Raw genomic sequence first — 22,516 nt, forward strand, 5'->3', positions numbered from 1 at the left:
ATTTTTCTTTCTGAAAATTTTTATTCTACAGCTTCTTCAAGGGAATACCATTTAATTCCTCTCCTTTCTTGATTATTTTTAGGAATTAAGTTCTAGCTACTAATACAAGACGTATCATTCCAACAAATTTGGAATCATTCCAACAAATTTGGAATGATAGTTGAGAGATTGGGAATTTTTCACTCCTTCGTTTTGGTGAGAGTCCAAGATAGATAGCAAGGGATGAATGAGAGTAGATTAAGTAGTTGCTTTCATCTTTGTCACCCAGTTGTTAGTGTAATGATGTAAGCCCAGGAATACAAACAAGAAAAAAAATAAGATATTGGGCAAGTGTAGACAGAAAGGCCCAGAGAGATGATTAGTGTCAGAAAAAAATGTGAAAAAGATAAGTAGAAGAGAAACTTGCGGGGGGAGAAAAAAACATTGATTTTTTTCATGTAAAGTATATCGTTGCATTTTATATAAAATCTAAAAAACTGATATTTAGAGCAACTACAATTTTATTTGGTTATAGTCTCAATTTTGCTAACTTTTAAAGTAGTATATCAGGACTGGGTGTTTCTCAGAGATGGATAATTTAGTAGGCCTCTATCTATATGCTTATAAAAATTTCTGACTTGTGACAATTGGTGGATACAGGAAGGTCTAAATTCGAGAGATGGCTAAGAGTATATAAGAACTGAAAGTAACTTTGTTTTTCATACAGCTCTTGGTACTTAAGTATGTACAGAACAAAGATGTTTTTATGAGGTATCATAAAGCTCATTTGACACGACGTCTTATATTAGACATCTCTGCCGATAGTGAAATTGAAGAAAACATGGTAGAGTGGCTAAGAGTAAGTAATTTTAAAAAAAATTTGGTTTTCTAATATATTGCATCATTTTTATATGTGCTTAAGTAATACATTTCGGAGATATTGTTAATGTAAAAGAAGCAGGAAACATAAAATAAGAATATAGCATCAATTAGGCTGGATGCAGTGGCTCGACCTGTAATCCCAGTACTTTGGGAGGCCGAGGCAGGTGGATCACCTGAAGTCAGGAGTTCAAGACCAGCCTGGCCAGCATGGCAAAACCCTGTCTCTACTAAAAATGCAAAAATCAGCTGGACGTGCTGGTGCACTCCTGTAATTCCAGCTGCTTGGGAGACTGAGGCAGGAGAATCGCTGGAACCCAGGAGATGGAGGTTGCAGTGAGCCGAGATCACGCCATTGCACTCCAGCTTGGGTGACAGAGCAAGACTCCATTTCAAAAAAACGAATATAGCATCAATTATGTAAAATAAAGTGATATATCTAATAAATAAATGTTCTTAATACTTTTAGTAAAGTGTCTTTGTTCTTGAGTTGTTTGTACTGTTTCACTCTCATTTGTACATCAACTCTCGTTTAAACTGACCTTATTAATAAATAGACTACAGGGGCCAGGCATGGTGGCTCACGCCTGTAATCCCAACATCTGGGAGGCCGAGGCGGGTGGATCACGAGGTCAGGAGATCGAGACGATCCTGGCTAACATAGTGAAACCCCATCTCTACTAAAAATACAAAAAAATTAACCAGGCGTGGTGACAGGTGCCTGTAGTCCCAGCTATTCGGGAGGCTGAGGCAGGATAATGGTGTGAACCCAGGGGGTGGAGCTTTCAGTGAGCCGAGATTGTGCCACTGCACTCCAGCCTGGGTGACAGAGCGAGACTCCATCTCAGTAAATAAATAAATAAATAAATAAGTAGACTATTATATCTTTAAGGTATTTTCAGGAATGAATGCTTAACTTTAGAGATGTTTATAAATAACAAATACTTCTGTATAGCAAAAAGAACCTTTAAATGATGGCCTATTTAGGGAATCAATGCTGATTATAACTAAATTCCAATATAAAAGTTTTTGAGTTTTTTTTGTTTTAATTATTAAAGTAAATGTCTTTCATTTCTGTGTATGTATCTCTCTCCATATATATATATATATATATGGAAAGAGAGAGAGTGCGAGCGAGCACACACGAGAGAGACCTACAGATATTTTAACTTATAGATAGCCGTTTGCATGGCACTGTAGGATAGTAAAAATGACTGTGCTAACTGAAACTGCTTAGTAGGAAAATGAATGATAATTCTGTGACTTTTAAAAACTACTGTCAAAAGACTCAAAACTCTTACTGTCACTTATAAATATATAGGAAAAAGGGAAAAATAGCAAAACTAATACATATTTACTACGAGAAACCTTTAGAGTTAAATTATTTCTTTCTTTCTTTTTTTTTTTTATTTGGAGACAGAGTCTTGCTCTGTTGCCCAGGCTGGATTGCAGTGGTGCCATCTTGACTCACTGAAACCTCCATCTCCCAGATTCAAGCAATTCTCCTGTCTCAACCTCCTAAGTAGCTGGGACTACAGGCTTGCGCCATGACACCTGGCTAATTTTTGTATTTTTAGTAGAGACGGGGTTTTGCGTTTTGGCCAGGCTGGTCTTGAACTCCTGGGCTCAGGTGATCCTCCTGCCTCAGCCTCCCAAAGTACTGAGATTATAGGCATGACCCACCACGCCTGGCCTACGTTATTTCTTTGTTAAAAAAAAAATACCAAGACCCAACAGTAAAATGACAAATAAGGCCAGGCATGGTGGCTCACACCTGTAATCCCAGCACTTTGGGAGGCTGGGGTGAGGGGGCAGATGGCTTGTGCTCAGAGTTGGAGACAAGCCTGGGCGACGTGGTGAAACCCCATCTCTACAAAAAATACAAAAATTAGCTGGGCATGGTGACACCTTAGTCCCAGCTCCTTGGGAGGCTGAGGTGGGAGGACGCCTGAGCCTGTGAGGTGGAGGTTACAGTGAACGGAGATCATACCACTGTACTCCTGCCTGAGCAACAGGGTCAGGTCCTGTGTCCCTCACTCACACACACACACAAGACAAATAATTAAAAGCAGGCAAAGGTTTCAAATTGACGTCTCTTCACAGAAGATACACAAATGGCCAGTAAGTGCATGCAAAGACACTCAACATCATTAGTCATTAGTGAAATGCAAGGAGAGGCTGGACTTGGTGGCTCCCGCTTATCCCAAATACTTTGGAAGGCTGGGGTGGGAGGATCGCATGAAGCCAGGAGTTAGAAACCACCCTGGGCAACATAACAATACCCAATCTCTACAGAAAATACAGAAATTAGCTAGGCATGGTGATGTGTGCCTATAGTTCTAGCTACTCGGGAGGCTGAGATGGGATGATCGCTTGAGCCCAGAGGTTCAAAGTTGTAATGAGCTGAGATTGTGCCACTGCACTGCAGCCTGGGCAACAGAGTGAACCCTTTCTCAAAAACAAACAAACAAAAAAACACAAAGTGGTACTACTTTATTCCCACTGGGGTAGCTAAAATAAAGACAGACAATAACAAATGTTAGTAAGGAAGAGGAGAAATTGGAACCTTCGTAAGTTGCTAGTGGGGATATAAGATGGTGCAGCCACTTTGGAAAACTGTTGGGCAGTTCCTTAAAATGTTAAACAGAGTTGACCCAGCAATTTCGCTCTTAGGTAATTCATTTGAAGAGAAATGAAAACATATATTTCATGTAAAAACTTGTAAACAAATATTCATGGCAAGATTACTAATAATAGTCAGAAAGTGGAAACACCCCAAAATGTCAGTGAGCTAATGAATAAAATGTGATTTATCCATAGACTAGAATATTTTTTGTGATAAAAAGGAATGAAGTACCAATACATGCTACAATATTAGATGAACTTTGAAAACATAATGCTAAGCGAAAGAAGCCAATCCCAAAGACCATATCATATGATTCCAGTAATACGAAGTGTCCAGAATAAGCAAATCCACAGACACAGACAGTAAATTAGTGACTTGCAGGAGTTGGGGCCAGGAGGGGAAATGAGGAGTGACTGTAAATAGTATGGGGTTTCTTTTTGGGGTGATGGAAATGTTCTAAAATTAGATAGTGGTGATAGTTGCACACCTCTGGGAATATGCTAAACTTTATTAAATCGTGTACTTTATTTAATTTTAATTTTAATTTTTTTTGAGACAGAGTCTCACTTTGTTGCCCAGGCTGGAGTGCAATGGTGTGATATCGGCTCACTGCAACTTCGGCCACCCGGGTTCAAGCAATTTTCCTGCCTTAGCTTCCTGAGTAGCTGGGATTACAGGCGTGTGCCACCAAGCCCGGCTAATTTTTCTATTTTTAGTAAAGATGGGTTTCACCATGTTGGCCAGACTGGTCTCAACCTCCTGACCTCAGGTGATCCACCCACCTCGGCCTCCCAGAGTGCTGGGATTACAGGTGTGAGCCCGACCAAATTGTATACTTTAAAAGGGTAAATTTTATGATAAATTATCTGACTCAGTAAAGCTGTTAATAAAGAGTAGTTTGAGGCCGGGCACGGTGGCTCATGCCTGTAATCCCAGCACTTTGGGAGGCCAAGGCGGGCGGATCACGAGATCAGGAGATCGAGACCATCCTGGCTAACACGGTGAAACCCTGTCTCTACTAAAAATATAAAAAAATTAGCCAGCGTAGTGGCGGGCGCCTGTAGTCCCAGCTACTCGGGAGGCTGAGGCAGGAGAATGGCGTGAACCCGGGAGGCGGAGCTTACAGTGAGCCAAGATCGTGCCACTGCACTCCAGCCTGGGCGACAGAGCGAGACTCTGCCTCAAAAAAAAAAGAAAAAAAGAGTAGTTTGAATAGCTCTTACCTTCTTGTGTAACTTGACAGAGTAAGCATCTTTTCTTTGCCTTGGAGAGTTGTCATACCCCCTGTAATTTAGATCATCTAGCATTTTATCTTTTGGGCTTTCAGTGTCATGAAATACTGCAAATTCCTTTATAGCATTTTTGCCAGGATCACTTCCTCTTAGGTATCTTATCTTTTTTGTCACTCACCACTTTTATCTTTTTTGTTGATAATTTGCCTTCACTAAGTTCCTCAACACTGGCATTATCAGCCTGACAACCACAGTCAGCTTTCTTCTGTAACTCCATTTTTGTTCTATTTTACTTTCATTTCCAGCATTATCACTTTTCATTTCCTCAGTTTACTTTTATTATTTTTGTGTGCCAGTTATGTTGTTTGATTATTCTTTTTTGTAAGTTGTCATGTGGGTTTATTACTGGAAGCCAAGGATACAACGAAACTGCACACTTTGCTCTCTGTGGTTTAACTGAATAAACAAATGACTGATAGATTGCGTTCACATTTTTTAAAAATGTATTTATTTTATTTTTGTAAGAAACAGGATCTTCTTCTGTTGCCCAGGCTGGAGTGCAGTAACACAATCAGAGCTCAAACTCCTGGGCTCAAGCAGTCCACCCACCCCAGCTTTCCGAGTAGCTGGGACTATCGGCAGTATGCCACCATATCCTGCTAACTTTTAAAAAATTTTTGTAGTGATGGGGTCTCACTGTGTTGCCCAGGCTGGTCTTAAAATCCTGGCTTCAAGTGATCCTGCCTCAGCCTCCCAAAGTGCTAGGATTACACACCATGCCAACTAATTGATTTTGAAAGACATATTATGATTAGTCACTGTTATTTTTGTCATTTGTGGATCGAAGAGTTAGAAATAAAGTTTTTACTTTATGCAGTTACATTTATTATATGATGTCAACTGAAAGTTGAGCTTTGTTCTTGGGGAATTGGTATTATGTAACTGCACTGTGGTAACTGAAATTCATACATACTAAAATTGCACAAAGCAGGGACCCCTTGTAATACCATATTTTGTTTCTAAGAGCAAATTTCATAGGTATTAGACAATAAAATTCTAATAAATAAGAGAAAAATTTTGTATTAAAACATCTAAGACTTAGTTTTTTCATTAAAATTTTTCCCAGTAGTATATCAGATTATGTATTTATTACCTCTTCCGTCTTTGATTTTTATAGGAAGTTGGTATGCCAGCGGATTATGTGAACAAGCTTGCTAGAATGTTTCAGGACATAAAAGTATCTGAAGATTTGAACCAAGCTTTTAAGGAAATGCACAAAAATAATAAATTGGCATTACCAGGTATTATTTTATAATTACATATATATTTTTAAACTTAGAAAAAAGAATATCTTTGTTTTCCAGTAAATTAAAAATAAACCTCAGCAGTAATAGATCGAAAGATGTTATGAAGTCCATTTCCATGGAGACAGCTATCAAAGCAGTGTGTTAGATTTACAGATCTTTATTTCAAAACAAAAGGACACTTTTAACAAAATCTTTATAGTCTTACTGATTTTTCACCCAAAGTTACCCTGTATTTATTTTGAATTTTATCCATTAAGATAATTTACTTTATATTCCTGATCTTGTTTTCTATAGCTGATTCAGTTAATATAAAAATTCTGAATGCTGGTGCCTGGTCAAGAAGTTCTGAGAAAGTCTTTGTCTCACTTCCTACTGAACTGGAGGACCTGATACCAGAAGTAGAAGAATTCTACAAAAAAAACCATAGTGGTAGAAAATTACATTGGCATCATCTCATGTCAAATGGAATTGTAAGTAGATAGTGTGTCTGTTACTTCAGCTTTCAGTTTGGATGAAAGTAGCAGGACTCCACAGAAGAATTGCTTACACAAAATAGATTTTCACCTCTCTCGTGTAAAAGTTTGAGCAGAAATAGTGAAATTTTTTCATGAAGTTGTTAGGGACATAGGCTTCTGCCCTTGTCCTCAGAATTCAACATGATCCCAGCTATCTCTGTCTTCCTGGCAACAGAAAGCAAAAGGTGAGGGTAGCTTATACCTTTCATTAGGGACAACTTCTAGAAGTTTCCTCTGTCATTTCCATTTGCATCACATTGGCCAGTACTCAGTCTCATGGCCACATTTTGTTACATGGAAAGCTGGGAGATAAGCATGTATTCTGGGCAGTCATTAATGTCTTCTAAAATGTTTATTACTGTGAAAGCAAGAGTGGATATTGGAAGACAGCAGCCTTTTTCATATATAAATTCATGTTATAGATTCTTATTTATTAAAAATCTATTTTATCTATTGTAGATAACATTTAAGAATGAAGTTGGTCAGTATGATTTGGAGGTAACCACGTTTCAGCTCGCTGTGTTGTTTGCATGGAACCAAAGACCCAGAGAGAAAATCAGCTTTGAAAATCTTAAACTTGCAACTGAACTCCCTGATGCTGAACTTAGAAGGACTTTATGGGTTGGTTTATGTTTTTTTGTTTTTAAGATTGTATCCTCTCATGTAGCAGGAAATATATGCTTGGCTTGTAATATATTATTAAATTCATAACAGTTTCAAAAGGTCTTATCATGAAAAATAGAGGCCGGGCACAGTGGATCACGCCTGTAATCCCAGCACTTTGGGAGGCTGAGGTGGGCAGATCACTTGAGGTCAGGAGTTCAAGACCAGCCTAGTGAAACCCCATCTCTACTAAAAATACAAAAATTAGCTGGATGTGGTGGCACGCGCCTGTAATCCCAGCTACTTGGGAGGCTGAGGCAGGAGAATCGCTTGAATTCAGGAGGCAAAAGTTGCAGTGAGCCGAGATTGTGCCACTACACTCCAGCCCAGGCAACAGAGTCAGACTCCGTCTGAAAAATATATATATATATATTATATATGTATATATATAATTATGTATATTATTATATATATACATCGCCACATACTAATGAGATATTTATGAAAAAAATAAATTGCCAGTAGGCGGGTTAACAAGGCAGAAAAAAGTGCTTCAAAAAAAAGGAGAGGCCAGGAGCAGTGGCTCATGGCTGTGATCCCAGCACTGTGGGAGGCCAAGGTGGGAGGAGAGGATTGCTTGAACTGAGGAGTTTGCAACTAGCTAGGCAACATAGTGCAATCCCATCTCTAAAAAAAAAAAAAAAAATTAGCCAGCTTGGTGGCTGTATCCCCAGCCACTTGGAAGGCTGAAGTGGGAGGATTGCTTGAGCCCAGGAGGATGCAGTGAGCCACAATCATGCCACTGCACTCCAGCCTGGGCAACATGGTGAGACCCATCTCAAAAAAATTTTTTTTTTAAAAAAGAGAAAGATTGGCCGGGCGCAGTGGCTCAAGCCTGTAATCCCAGCACTTTGGGAGGCCGAGACGGGTGGATCACGAGGTCAGGAGATCAAGACCATCCTGGCTAACACGGTGAAACCCCGTCTCTACTAAAAATACAAAAACTAGCCGGGCGAGGTGGCAGGCGCCTGTAGTCCCAGCTACTCGGGAGGCTGAGGCAGGAGAATGGCGTAAGCCCGGGAGGCGGAGCTTGCAGTGAGCTGAGATCTGGCCACTGTACTCCAGTCCGGGCGACAGAGCGAGACTCCGCCTCAAAAAAAAAAAAAAAAAAAAAAAAAAGAGAAAGATTGAGTTGGTATTTAAGTTTTACCTGTGAGGAATGTGACCAGCTATGTACTTTTGGTTTGTTTTTTTTGTTTGTTTGTTTTGAGACAGGTTCGCTCTTGTCACTCAGGCTGGAGTGCAATGGCGCAATGTCAGCTCACTGCAACCTCCGCCTCCCAGGTTTAAGCAACTCTCCAGTATCGGCCTCCCAAGTAGCTGGAATTACAGGGATGTGCCCCTACATCCAGCTAATTATATATTTTTAGTAGAGATGGGGTTTCACCATGTTGGTCAGGCTAGTCTCAAACTCCTGACCTCAGGTAATTTGCCCGCCTCAGCCTCCCAAAGTGCTGGGATTTGTCTTTTTTTTCTGTTTTTTTTTTTTTCCTTTTTGTGGAGAACGGGGTCTCACTATATTACCCAGGCAGGTCTCGAACTCCTGGGCTCAAGCTATCCTCCCGCCTCTGCCTCCCTGAGAGCTGGGATTACAGGCATGAGCCACCGCGCCCGGCCAAAGTGCTGGGATTAAAGGCCTGAGCCACCGTACCTCAGAAATATACTTAATTTTTATACTGAGAATGTGTTCAGAGGTTTTATGATGACCAAAAATCTAAAAGAAAACTTTGGTCTGTTTGAGGACTTGTAGATTGTACTCATTATCCCCCTGCTCACAACTACATTTTATTTCTACTCCATAGACTTCTTAAAGTTCCAATTTTTTTTTTTTTTTGAGACAGGCTTGCATTGTCATCCAGGTTGGAGTTCAGTGGCACAATCTCAGCTCACTACAACCTCCACCTCCCAGATTCAAGCGATCCTCCCACCTCAGTCCCCCTAGTAGCTGGAACTACGGGGGCATGCCCCACGCCTGGCTAATTTTTGTATTTTCAGTAGAGATGGGGTTTCGCCGTGTTGCCCAGGCTGGTTTCAAACTCCTGAGCTCAAGTCATCTGCCTGCCTCAGCTTCCCAAAGTGCTGGAGTTACAGGTGTGAGCCACTGCACTTGGCCTGAAGTTCCAAAATTAATTATTACCTATGGAGGAAATAGCTGGTATATAACTGGCAGATGGTGTCTACTATGGTCGTGCGTGACCAGTCCCAGTTTCTTGTCTTATTGTAAAGACAGCATTTATTGCTTTCTCATAACCAACTCTTTTCACCTCCTCTCTTTCCTCATTATGCATTCAAATATTATACTCATGGAAGTACCAAACATTTTAAGTTGGTGTTTGTAATCTTTTTCTTGCCTATGTTGATTATGTGGGAGAATTGATCTTAGTATTCCATACTGTTTATAGATGCTAATTGTTTTCTCCTTATTCTTCGTAGTCTTTAGTAGCTTTCCCAAAACTCAAACGGCAAGTTTTATTGTATGAACCTCAAGTCAACTCACCCAAAGACTTTACAGAAGGTACCCTCTTCTCAGTGAACCAGGAGTTCAGTTTAATGTAAGCTTGTTAGTTGATCTAAAATAACACCTTGTTTGAATTTTAGCACTTTGTTTTTTGCAAAATAATTACTTTCCTTACATTATATTTAAAACATAACTATATACTGTCATCACTCTAAGCTTACATCATTTAGTTGTTTATGGAAAATATTAATCAGATGTTTACTTCTTTACTATATTTTTCATTGATACATTTTTGGTCTCTGACATTATACTATGTTGCATTTTGTCTTTCAGGTTGATATCCTTTTGTGCTATAAAGCAACTTTATTCAGACAAAGCTTTTTGTTTGTTTGTTTGTTTGTTTTTGTCAAGACCCGGTTAGGCATAACCCATATGTCTTCAATTTGTCACTTTCGTGGCAATATGAAATATTAACTTTGTTTTTACAGAGAACATAATCACTCATTTTATTAACAGGTTAGTTATCATGTTTAAGGAAAATAGAGTTTGTTTTAAAGCAATATGTAGGTTGTCATTTTTCCTTTAAACAGTTCTGATATTTTTGGAATATTTTAAAATCTTTTCTCTCATACATTGTTGCTATAATAGGATTTTTAAAGTGTTTTTCGCCATAAAATATTTGATTCAATTCTTTTTGTAGAAAAAATGCAAAGGTTCAGAAAAGGGGCAAAATCAACTTGATTGGACGTTTGCAGCTCACTACAGAAAGGATGAGAGAAGAAGAGAATGAAGGAATAGTTCAACTACGAATACTAAGAACCCAGGTTTGTAATATTGACAGAATGTCTGAAGTTTAAAAAAAACCATAGTTTTTTTTTTGTTTTTTAAATTTTGAATTTAAAAGCATGTAGGGGCCAAGTGCGGTGGCTCACGCACGTAATCCCAACACTTTGGGAGGCTGAGACAGGAGGATCTCTTGGGCAACAAAGTGAGATCTTTTCTCAGTCAATTTTTTAAAAAGGTATTAAAATTTCCATTCCATTTGGAATATGAATTCCAGTGTCATATTGCATTATAATGTGAAATTGGGAAACTTACTTAGAACCAAAAACGTTCTCTAATATTCATTTATTCTTTTAAAAATAGTTTAAGGCCAGGCGCGGTGGCTCAAGCCTGTAATCCCAGCACTTTGGGAGGCCGAGACGGGCGGATCACGAGGTCGGGAGATCGAGACCATCCTGGCTAACACGGTGAAACCCCGTCTCTACTAAAAAAAATACAAAAAACTAGCCGGGCGAGGTGGTGGGCGCCTGTAGTCCCAGCTACTCGGGAGGCTGAGGCAGGAGAATGACGTAAACCCAGGAGGCGGAGCTTGCAGTGAGCTGAGATCCGGCCACTGCGCTCCAGCCTGGGCGACAGAGCGAGACTCCGTCTCAAAAAAAAAAAAAAAGTTTAAAACTAGGATTAAGATCTTCTGAATGTAATAAGTAACACCTATGCATGATTGTTTTAACTTTAGAAACAGTCCTTTTAAAACCAAATCTTTCAACTTTTACTATTTTCATTTAATACTGTTTGAAACTTTTGGCCAGTGTACTTTTTTTTTCTGTTTTTTGTTTGTTTGTTTTTTGAGACAGGGTCTCAATCTGTTGCCCAGGCTAGAGTGCAGTGGCACCATCTCAACCCACTGCAGCCTCAACTCCCTGGGCTCCAAGGAGTTTCCCACCTCTGCCTCCTGATTAGCTGGGACCACAGGCATACACCACCACACTCAGCTAGTTTGTATTTTTAGTGGAGACAGGGTTTCGCCATGTTGCCCAGGCTGGTCTTGAACTCCTAGGCTCAAGCGATATGCCTGCCTTGGCCTCCCAAAGTGCTGGGATTACAAGTGTGAGCCACTATGCCCAGCCCACTGTACTTTTTAAAATTTGTAAGAAGACGAAAAGATTAAAAATGCTTATTACCTATAGATCATGTAATACGATAATGTAGCAGAGAAAAGATGAATAAAAACCACTTGCATTTCTATGTAGCAGTAAATAAAAGGAAAATAAGAAAAATTCGTACACATTTTTAAAAAACTAGCCGGGCACGGTGGCTCAAGCCTGTAATCCCAGCACTTTGGGAGGCCGAGACGGGCGGATCACGAGGTCAGGAGATTGAGACCATCCTGGCTAACATGGTGAAACCCCGTCTCTACTAAAAAAAAAAAAAAAAAACTAGCCGGGCGAGGTGGCGGGCACCTGTAGTCCCAGCTACTCGGGAGGCTGAGGCAGGAGAATGGCGTAAACCCAGGAGGCGGAGCTTGCAATGAGCGAGATCCGGCCACTGCACTCCAGCCTGGGCGACAGAGCGAGACTCCATCTCAAAAAAAAAAAAACAAAAAAACAAAAAAACTACTGTGTAGGAGCTGTATGAAGAGAGTGGCCCTTTACTGGGAAATTTAGGAGAGTTGAATAAATAGAAAGGTTGAGCTCTTTTTTGTTGCTACAATTTTTAGTTGTAATTTAGACACAATGGAATGTATCTTTCAAAGTATAATTTTCAGTGAGTTGTGATAAATATATATACCTGTGTGAACATAACCGGGCATGGTGTGAACATAGCCAGGCATGGTGGCATGTGCCTGTGGTCCCAGCTACTCAAGGAGCTGAGGCAGGAGAATTGCTTGAGCCTGGAAGGCAGAGGTTGCAGTGAGCTGAGATTGCACCACTGCACTCCAGCCTGGGTGACAGAGTGAGACCCTGTCTCAAAAAAAAAGAAAAATTGGCCAGGCACAGTGGCTCACGCCTGTAATCCCAATGCTTTGGGAGGCTGAGGCAGGCGGATCACGAGGCCAGGAGATCGAGACCATCCTGACCAACATGATGAAACCCCGTCTCTACTAAAATACAAAAAATTAGCCAGGCATGGTGGTACATGCCTGTAGTCCCGGCTACCCAGGAGGCTGAGGGAGTGGAATCTCCTGAACCCGGGAGGCAGAGGTTGCAGTGAGCCGAGATCGCACCACTGCACTCCAACCTGACGACAGAGCAAGACTCCATCTAAAAAAATAAAATAAAAAAAGAGTTGAAATGTATAAGCGGGTGTATTGATACTATAAGATGTGCAGAGAAATTGAGGTCCCTTTGTCTTAATGTGACCCATAATTATGTACAATCCAGTAATCTAAGCTGTCTTTAGGTAATGCTCAGACTTTATTTCCTCCTGATCCTACTCCACTCATCCCCAATGATTGCTATTTGCATAGGTGGCATCTGGGTATATTGAGGTTGAGAGGGATTTGCTTGACCGGTAATGACAGTGAAGGGAGTGTCATATCTTTGTAGTTATGACAGTGTCCTGGATTGTTGGTTTTGGCAGCTGTGAAGTAGTTTATCATCTTTGGGAATTTGGCTTTCTGTTGGTAACTGCTGCTGTTGTCTATAGCAGATGAATTTATGGTTCATTCTTTTTCTAGTTACTAAGGACCCTATGGCCTCTTCCTTGCTGTCTTCCCCCTGCTCTTACTGAGCTCTTGAAGGCTCTGAGACTCCACTACATCTTCTGTGTGGCTCCTTGGCCTACATGGCACAGTGTCATTATTCTCTGCAGAATAATGGCAGGATCACCTTGCCCTGTCATTAAAGGCCCTGTGGCAGGTCCATTAGCTCGAAACTCTTGCTGTCACACGTGGGAACTGAGGGAGAGTCAGAAGTGCAGATTATTTCCATCATACTATGCTACTCTTTAAGTGACCTCCAGCATATCAAATGGGGACCAGGGCCAGTGTCCCTCTGCTCTGTTTTCCCCTTAGGTTATCTAACTACCACCTTCACCTCTACCTAAGGAGAAATTGGGACGTTTACAAATGCCTCTGCTTTTCCTCTGGGTTCCTGTAATCTTCAAGTGCCTGAAGGAACATACTTTCCTTCTGAACCCCTGACATAAACCCCAATTTATGATGATCAGGAGTCTGGTATCTGAATACCATCCAGGGTGAGAGGAATTCACTTGACCTTCTGGTGTCAGTGAAGGGGGTCATCATATCTTTTATTTATTTTTGTTTTGTTTTTTGAGACGGGGTCTCGCCCTGTTGCCCAGGCTGGAGTGGAATGGCACGATCTTGGCTCACTACAACCTCCGCCTCCCAGGTTCAAACAATTCTTCTGCCTCAGACTCCCGAGTAGCTGGGATTAGAGGTGCTCGACACCACGCCAAGCTATTTTTTGTATTTTTAGTAGAGACGGGTTTCACCATGTTGGCCAGGCTGGTCTTGAACTCCTGACTTCGTGATCCACTTGCCTTGGCCTCCTAAAGTGCTGGGATTACAGGCGTGAGCCAACACGCCTGGCCTGTTTTTCTGTTTTTTTGAGACAGGGTCTCACTCTGTCACCCAGGCTGGAGTGCAGTGGTGCAATCTCAGCTCACTGCAACCTCTGCCTTCCAGGCTCAAGCGATCCTGCCTCAGCCCCCTGAGTAGCTGGGACCACAGGTGCATGTCACCATGCCCGGCTAATACTTTTTGTATATTTTGTAGAGATGGGGTTTTGCCATGTTGCCCAGGCTGGTCTCAAACTCCACAACTCAAACAATCCGCCCCCCCTCAACTTCCCAAATTGCTGGGATTACAGGCATGAGCCGCCCTCCCCGGCTGGTTATCGTATCTGTACAGGGGAAGTTGAAGGAATTTTTCTCTTACTGAATAGTGCCTGACTCCCAAGTCTGTTGATTTGCAGCAAAATTATGTTTTTAAATGTTAAAAGCAAATGTTACTTCTTTTTCTATTTTGACATTTCTTTTACAACAAACTCTAATTTGTGCTAAGAGATAGATGCCTTTTGTTTTGGAGACAGGGTCTCGGGCTGGAGTGCAGTGGTGTGATCTCAGCTTACTGCAACCTCCACCTCCCAGGCTCAAGCAATCCTCTTTCTTCAGCCTCCTGAATAGCTGGGACCACAGACACATGCCACCATGCCCGGCTAACTTTTGTATTTTTTATAGAGATGGGGTTTCGCCATGTTGCCCAGGCTGGTCTCAAACTCCTGGACTCAAGCAATCCACCCACAGCAAACTCCCAAAGTGCTAGGATATCACACACGAGCCACCACACCCAGCATACAGATGCCTTTTGTTGGGTAAAGAGAGCGCTTGTGCTGGAAAAGGTAAAAGAGAAAAGAATATTTAATGATTTTCTAATAACTCTTATTGTAAACTTAACAGTAATTAAGGAAATCTTCAAGAAAAATTTTGATAAAATGACCTAGATGAAAAAGATTTATTTCTTTAGAAACTTAAAAACTACTGGGCATTGTGGCTAACACCTGTAATCCTAGCACTTTGGGAGACTAGGGCAGGGGGTTATTTGAGGCTGGGGGTTCAAGACTAACCTGGCCAACACAGCAAAACTTTGTCTCTGTATTTAAAGAGAAGGAAAAAAAAACCTTAAAAACATTTAATTGAGTCAGTATAAACTGAAGATAATATTTGTAGCAAATATAATGAATTAATCTGGTAAATATATAAAGAATACTACTTAATGACTTTTAAAACAGACTCCAACTGACCTGTACTACTACACAAAGAAATAACTGAATACAAGGGAAAAATTCGGTGTAAGGAGTTTGTTGTATTTTAATTAACGTTTAACATGATACCAGGTTATATACATATTGTTTTCACAGGTAAGATGACTTTTAAGAATGTGAATGGTATGGGAAAAAAGAAATTGAAGGAAATAATATTAAAACATTAGGTGTAGTTTTCTTGCAGCAGAGGTAATTTTGCTTTTCCTTATTTTTCAAAATATCTATTATCAGATTTTTAAAAAATACATACTTTAAGTTCTGGGATACACGTGCAGAATGTGTAGCTTTGTTACACGTGTATGATACACGTGTCATAGTGGTTTGCTGCACCCATCAACCTGTCATCTACATGAGGTGTTTCTCCTCATGCTATCCCTCCCCTAGCTCCCCACCCCAGTAGGCAGATTTTCTTTTATGGGTAATAAAAAAAAAAAGATGTTTTTATTTGTGAAGTAAAAGATACTGGTCTCAAGATTAATCCCCTAGTGATTGTTATTCATTTGGGTAGATGTTGGGTAGAGGATGAATGTGCATAAAAAGTCATTTTTCAGTTTGTTGTACTTAAAATAAATTTCATATATTAATGCACTTTTATTTTTATTTTTTCTTTTAGGAAGCTATCATACAAATAATGAAAATGAGAAAGAAAATTAGTAATGCTCAGCTGCAGACTGAATTAGTAGAAATTTTGAAAAACATGTTCTTGCCACAAAAGAAAATGATAAAAGAGCAAATAGAGTGGCTAATAGAGCACAAATACATCAGAAGAGATGAGTCTGATATCAACACTTTCATATATATGGCATAATTTTGAATATCATGGACAATATTTAGAACCCAAATTTTGGAGTGCTTGGGCAGAAAGTTGTAAAGTTTGTGCTGGAGAAAGGTTTATTTGGACTTTGATTACATAAATATTAAAATCTCTGCCTTACCTTACAAGAACAACTATATTTTGCCAATCACATTAGTTAGCATGATGGCATTCCCTTCATGTTGCACACTCTTAACAGCATGCTGTTTTGTGGAGAAACTTGCATTCATGAAGAGCCCATTATCAACTTTTAAAAGTGAATTTGATTTGTACCCACCAGGAGAAATACAGTTGGGAAGGATAAGGGCGGGGTTCTTGTTGCTTTTTTCTCTTTTTTCCTCTCTTAAAAAATGTACTTGCACAAGGAAGGATCTTCAGATATTCATGCACTGAAAAATGCTGTTATCTTTTGTTTTTAAAAAATGCAATTAAAACTAGAAATAGCACTCTTGGTTTCTTTTGATGAAAAGAGTGAGCTGGTCAGTGCAACATTGGGAAAGGGCAGATGTAGGTGAGAAGTTAAGTATTTAATAGTATCAAATTGTTCAAACATTGCTCAGTATAATAACTGGATTTTAATGGTGACCTAAAAATGGTATTAAATATTTTCAACTTTCAAATGTTGGTTTTCTTTAAACAGGAGACTGCTATTTTAGTTGTTCAATGATAAGGAGTTGTTTTTTTGTTTTGTTTTGTTTTTTTAATATGGCTGGAGAGCTTGTTTTGAAAAGTGAAGCTTATATTAATTGTTGCTTCAATTGTTTAAAAAAATTTATGGAGATAGGTAGGTCATTATGATTGCAGAGTCAAAATAGCAAAACAAAAATATTAAGTGTGTTTACTAAACATACTGTGTGTTTACTAACACACTTGATATTTATATACCTAATATTTATTATGCCATATCTCAATTTATTAAAAACACCACAGAAATCTTCTGTTCTGATATAGTTATGTAACTGATCTCTTAATCTGTAGCATAGAAGTATTTTGGTATTTTAAGGTCTCATGATTAGGGATTTGTAGCCTCAGGTTTGAATCAGTCACCTAGGGGTAAGAGAAAAACCACAACATAAGACCTGAAAAACAGAAGCAAAATTGTTGCACTCTTAATACAAGCAGTAAACTTGCCAAATATATGTACATATATATTTATATATTTTAAAAATAAACATTTTTTAAATCATCAGAAGGCAACATTTACCATGTTCCTTTCAGTCTATCCAAAGTAGCAACTTAACTAGTTGCTGGCAACTGAAGACCCAGAGTAGTGGAAATTTTAGGACTTGAGGACGTGAACAACTTAAAAGAGAAAATTATCCCCCTTGGGGAAAGAATGGCTCAACTTGGGTTTTTATTCATTGTGGTGCACGTTTCAAATTTTCTTGCAAATTATTTTATATCTTGTTTGATGTTAAGTAATATTTTTAAAGTATGGTTTTTGAAGATAGCAGGAAATGGAATACAGAAAGACATACAGTATTATGTTACAGTGGAGTGCTTTCAAGAGCATTTCATGGATCTGTCCCCATCCCAAGAGGCTTTGTGAACTGCCTGCTGAATGGAAGGAAAGCAATTTAAAACATTTAGAGTTTTGCTGAGTATAGTCAAATGCCTGTTCTGAAATTCATAGGAAATTGGAATTTTGTTTAAAATTTTACACTTCATCTTTAAGGTAGCAAATGTCAATTATTAGACTGAGCATATTGTGAAGAATTAAACTAAAATTAGTGCTCACAGTTTTCTCTAATTAGGTGACTGTTCATAATGGGTATATTTGAAATTTAGAAGAAATAATTTTGTAGTAATTGTGGCCCTTATGTTTAACAGATAATTCAGCATTGGCGTATTTGCTTGTCCCAATACAAGAATGCCAAAGGAGGAAACAATAGGAGGAAAAATTGTAGTCCATTTAAAAAATTTAGATTTGTTGTTTTAAACCATAATTGTTCTTAGAACTTTTTTGGAACTTCTAATTTTGGGTCGTTTAATTTAAGAATGAGAGTCATGATGTTTTGATTTATGAAGGTGAATTTAATGCAAAAGTGGGTAACACTAAATTCATAGCAAAGTTTTTAAATTTTATAAATTTTTAATAGCCAATTATGTCCTAATTGTATGTCCTAATTGCTGGGAATGAACAGCAGCAAATACTGTAAACGTACAGTTTTTTTTTTTTGGTTATGTATACAAAAGTTTAACTACTTTTTGGTGTTGATGAAAACCATTTAGTTGACAAGGTGCCTATGCCATTGTTCAGTTTTCTTTAACAACAGATCTGCAAATTAAAAAAAAAAAAAAAAATCTTATCAGCAGTTTGTAAAGGTCTGGAATCACAGTTGGCATCCTTTATTCAGGTCTCTTCTCTCCAGTGTGCACTTAAAATTGGTGCCGAGCAGGGATAAAACCTGCAGTTAAGGGAAAAGAAAATCCAGCCTCCCTCTCCAAAAAAAAAAAAAAAATACATTTAATTATTAAAAATTAGTGGTATAGCAATAAGACACTTCGGAGGCTATCTTAAGCTCTGAATACCCATCTTCTAGTTCAAAGACAGAGACATTCCATCTGGAAAATGTTAACTTGTGTTGCCATCTCATTGCCACAGTAAGTAGACATAAGACAAAGTTAAGGAAGTGAAAATATAGAACAATTTTGATAGTCACAATGAGATAACTATTAGAATATTACTATTCCAATGATTAAATGAGGATCTTGAAATAAATTCTGAAGTCTTCCAATTTTTACATTTATTGGAGGGGTCCCTGAGTTCTGTCAACTTTTTAATTTAAGTCTCTCGCTCTTATTTTGTGCATAAATGTTAAACCTTCCAAAAATGAAATGTTAGCTTTCTTTGTTTTACTTTTTATTAAATTTAATAGAAAATATGACCTGAGTAGTTTAAAAAGTATTTTGCATTACTTGCAGTAAGGTATCTCACTGCTCAAAGGGCAAATTTTAACACTTCAGTCTGGGTGAAAGATTTGCTAGTTTTACAGAAAGATTTGCTATCTTAAACTCAAGCTGGTTTTTCTATTCTCATGTAAATGACTGGGATGGTGTCTTATAAATTCTTTCAAGGTCATGTTTGTGAAATAAACATTACATGAGAGCTTTCCTGTCATCTACACTGTATGTTGTCTGGAGTGTTGAACAAATTTATTTTAGTTTCTAAGTTGTAATCTATCCTCATATGGTCTATACGATTTTGAATGTGTGCCACTACATACTGAGATGATAATGCTGTACAATTTTAAGTAGTAGCAGTTTCTGTATGCAGTAGGCTGAAATATTTTGATGAACTGCTTAATTTTTGGATTTTATTTTTTAAGTTGTATAATTTATTTTCTTGCAAAATAAAAATGTAATATAAAAGCTTTTACCTATCCAGAAAATGTTGATGTTCTACTATAAAATAGCTTCAAAGAGTTTAATTAAAATTTTTATAGTAGGTATATTTTTAAATTTCAAGGTAAATTAATAAATCTCAGCCAGCCTTATTTTAATCAGAAATATGAAAAGTAATCCATTTATTTATATTAGACTTCAAATTCTAATTCAAAATGAGAGCAGTCAGGAATGTAGCTTTTCCACTGATGATAGCATGTGGCTATATGCCTGGAAGAGGTAAAAAAAAAAAAAAAAAAAAAAAAAAAAAAACTCCAACCTGAAAATGATTAATATATCCATCAACTTAGATAGGCTTTGTCATAACAAAATTCAAATTTTATAGCAGATAAAAGTAAAAAATGGGCCAGGCATCGTGACTCACGCCTGTAATCCCAGCACTTTGGGAGGCCAAGGTGGATGGATCACCTGAAGTCAGGAGTTCGAGACCAGCCTGGCAAACATGGTGAAACCCCGTCTCTACTAAAAATACAAAAATTAGCCAGGCATAGTGGCGCACGCCTGGGAAGGCTAAGGCAGAATCACCCGGGAGGCAGAGCTTGCAGTGAGCCAAGATTGTGCTACTGCACTCCAGCCTGGGTGACAGAACGAGACTCTGTCTCAAAAAAAAAAAAAGTAAAACATATTTCACATTTTGAATATATTTGAAAATTTGTGAAATAGTTATTTTTAAGCTAGAAATAGTTTAGCAATAAGGACAGATAATAGCGATTAGTTACTGATCAAGTGAACAATTTAATCAAAAAAACTGACTATAAGAAATTTGAATTGCATACTGGAACTTCATTACACAGAGGAACTAAATTTAAATTTAAAAGATTTAAAAATTTAAAACTTATTTTAAAGTTTTAGAGAAATTAAAAATTCAAAAGAAATTTTAGGCCGGGCACAGTGGCTGACACCTGTAATCCCAGCACTTTGAGAAGCTGAGGCGGGCAGATCCCTTGAGGTCAGGAGTTCAAGACCACCCTGGCCAACATGGCAATACCCCGTCTCTACTAAAAATACCTGTAATCCCAGCTACTTAGGAGACTGAGGCAAGAGAATCGCTTGGGCCTGGGAGGTGGAGATTGCAGCGAGCCGAGATCGCACCACTGTGCTCCAGCCTGGGCAACAGGGCCAGATTCTCATTCATTCATTCATTCATTCATTCATTCGTTCATAAATAAATAAATGTTATAGAGCTCCTTTACATTGAGGGATCATATCTTTTTCCTACTGTAGTAGTCAATAAATGTTTTGGACAGCTGGATGGAGGAACACATTTGACTTCATAATGACTCTAAACTCAACCTTGAACTTACACTGGCATTTGGGAGGTTGGGGTTGGGGGAGGAGTTGACTCGGAAATGAAGCTAGAGGAAGCATTTTTTCAGTGTAAAATTTCGTCTGAACCAAGAAACAGATTTCACTTAAACCAAGAAACTAAGCTTAAGGTTTTGGGCCCCTTACTTGTACAAGGCCCTGGGAGGGGGTGCCCTAGGAGTTCTGTATTTTTAATTTTGTATTACTTTTCTTAAAGAGGGTCCCCAAAATATCAAGTTGGATTCATCCCTGTTAAACCTGAATGTAAAAAGGGCACATAGTAGGATTGAATGAGTGATAGCACATGTGCCTGAGAACATAGTTCAATATTTTAGGGTGTTTTTTTTTTGATACAGAGTTTCTCTCTGTCGCCTAGACTGGAGTGCAGTGGCACAGTCGCAGCTTATTGCAGCCTTGAGCTCCTGGACTCCAGTGATCCTCCCACTTTAGCCTCCTGAGTAGCTGGGAACACAGGCACACACCACCATGCCCAGGTAATTTTTGTTTTTTTATTTGCAGAGAGGAGGTCTCACTATGTTGCCCAGACTGGTTTCAAACTCGTGGGTTCAAGCAATCCTCCCTTGGCATCCAGGAATGCTGGGATTACAGACATGAGCCACCGCACTCAGCCAATATTTTACATTTTAAGTGTGGAGACTTCATTTCCCATTCTCCATTCTGGGCTACACAATTGAATATGGACTTTTCATGTCACTGAACTCCTGTTTTGACAGTGGACAATCCAGAGCAGGGTGACAGTTGAGATTAACAGTTGATGGTGAGAGTTGAAGAGTTCTAGACTTATGTGAACATCTGATTAAAGCAAAATACATGCATATAAAAATATAAACAATTCCATATGTAAATATTAAGAGTTAACACACCCAAGCTTAAAAATCTTTTTTTTTTTTTTTCTTTTTGAGACGGAGTCTTGCTCTGTCGCCCAGGCTGGAGTGCAGTGGCCAGATCTCAGCTCACTGCAAGCTCCGCCTCCCGGGTTTTAGGCCATTCTCCTGCCTCAGCCTCCCAAGTAGCTGGGACTACAGGCGCCCGTCACCTCACCCGGCTAGTTTTTTGTATTTTTTTAGTAGAGACAGGGTTTCACCGTGTTAGCCAGGATGGTCTCGATCTCCTGACCTCGTGATCCGCCCGTCTCGGCCTCCCAAAGTGCTGGGATTACAGGCTTGAGCCACCGCGCCCAGCCAAAAATCTTTTAATATGCCGGGCACGGTGGCCCACGCCTGTAATCCCAGCACTTTGGGAGGCCGAGATGGGCAGATCATGAGATCAGGAGATCGAGACCATCCTGGCTAACACGGTGAAACCCCGTCTCTACTAAAAATACAAAACAATTAGCCGAGCGAGGTGGCGGGCGCCTGTAGTCCCAGCTACTCGGTGGGCTGAGGCAGGAGAATGGCGCGAACCCAGGAGGCGGAGCTTGCAGTGAGCCGAGATCGTGCTACTGCACTGCAGCCTGGGCGATGCAGCGAGACTCCGTCTCAAAAAAAAAAAAAAAAAAAAAAAAATCTTCAATAGTGATGTCCTAGAGTGAGTAAAATGAGTAACAGCTTCCTTTGTGGATTGGTCATGGCCTAACTTCAGGAGTGCTGATCCAAACTCTGATCTGCTCTACTTATCTAGAGAATAACTGAAGACTTCTCTGAGTGTTAATGGCTTCTTGCTATTTTACTTAATAATAAAGGAAATAGAGTATTTCCTTTTTTCCTTAATTATGCTGTAATTACTGAGGCAGGCTGATACTGTTT

The 22,516-nt window shown here is 39.2% G+C and overlaps 1 protein-coding gene across 1 annotated transcript in view; it reads left to right on the plus strand.

The window, feature by feature from the left end:
- CUL5 (cullin 5) overlaps window positions 1-19,426 on the plus strand; it is a 102,871-nt gene extending 83,445 nt beyond the window's left edge. The window contains 7 exon segments of the mRNA XM_010360851.2: window positions 707-838; window positions 5,894-6,017; window positions 6,318-6,493; window positions 6,998-7,159; window positions 9,635-9,753; window positions 10,360-10,483; window positions 15,840-19,426. Coding sequence (XP_010359153.1) covers window positions 707-838; window positions 5,894-6,017; window positions 6,318-6,493; window positions 6,998-7,159; window positions 9,635-9,753; window positions 10,360-10,483; window positions 15,840-16,034 — 1,032 coding nt within the window. The 3' untranslated portion in view covers window positions 16,035-19,426.
- Window positions 19,427-22,516: the final 3,090 nt, after the last annotated feature.

The sequence above is a fragment of the Rhinopithecus roxellana genome, chromosome 15 (assembly GCF_007565055.1).
Source record: "Rhinopithecus roxellana isolate Shanxi Qingling chromosome 15, ASM756505v1, whole genome shotgun sequence".
Taxonomy (NCBI): domain Eukaryota; kingdom Metazoa; phylum Chordata; class Mammalia; order Primates; family Cercopithecidae; genus Rhinopithecus; species Rhinopithecus roxellana.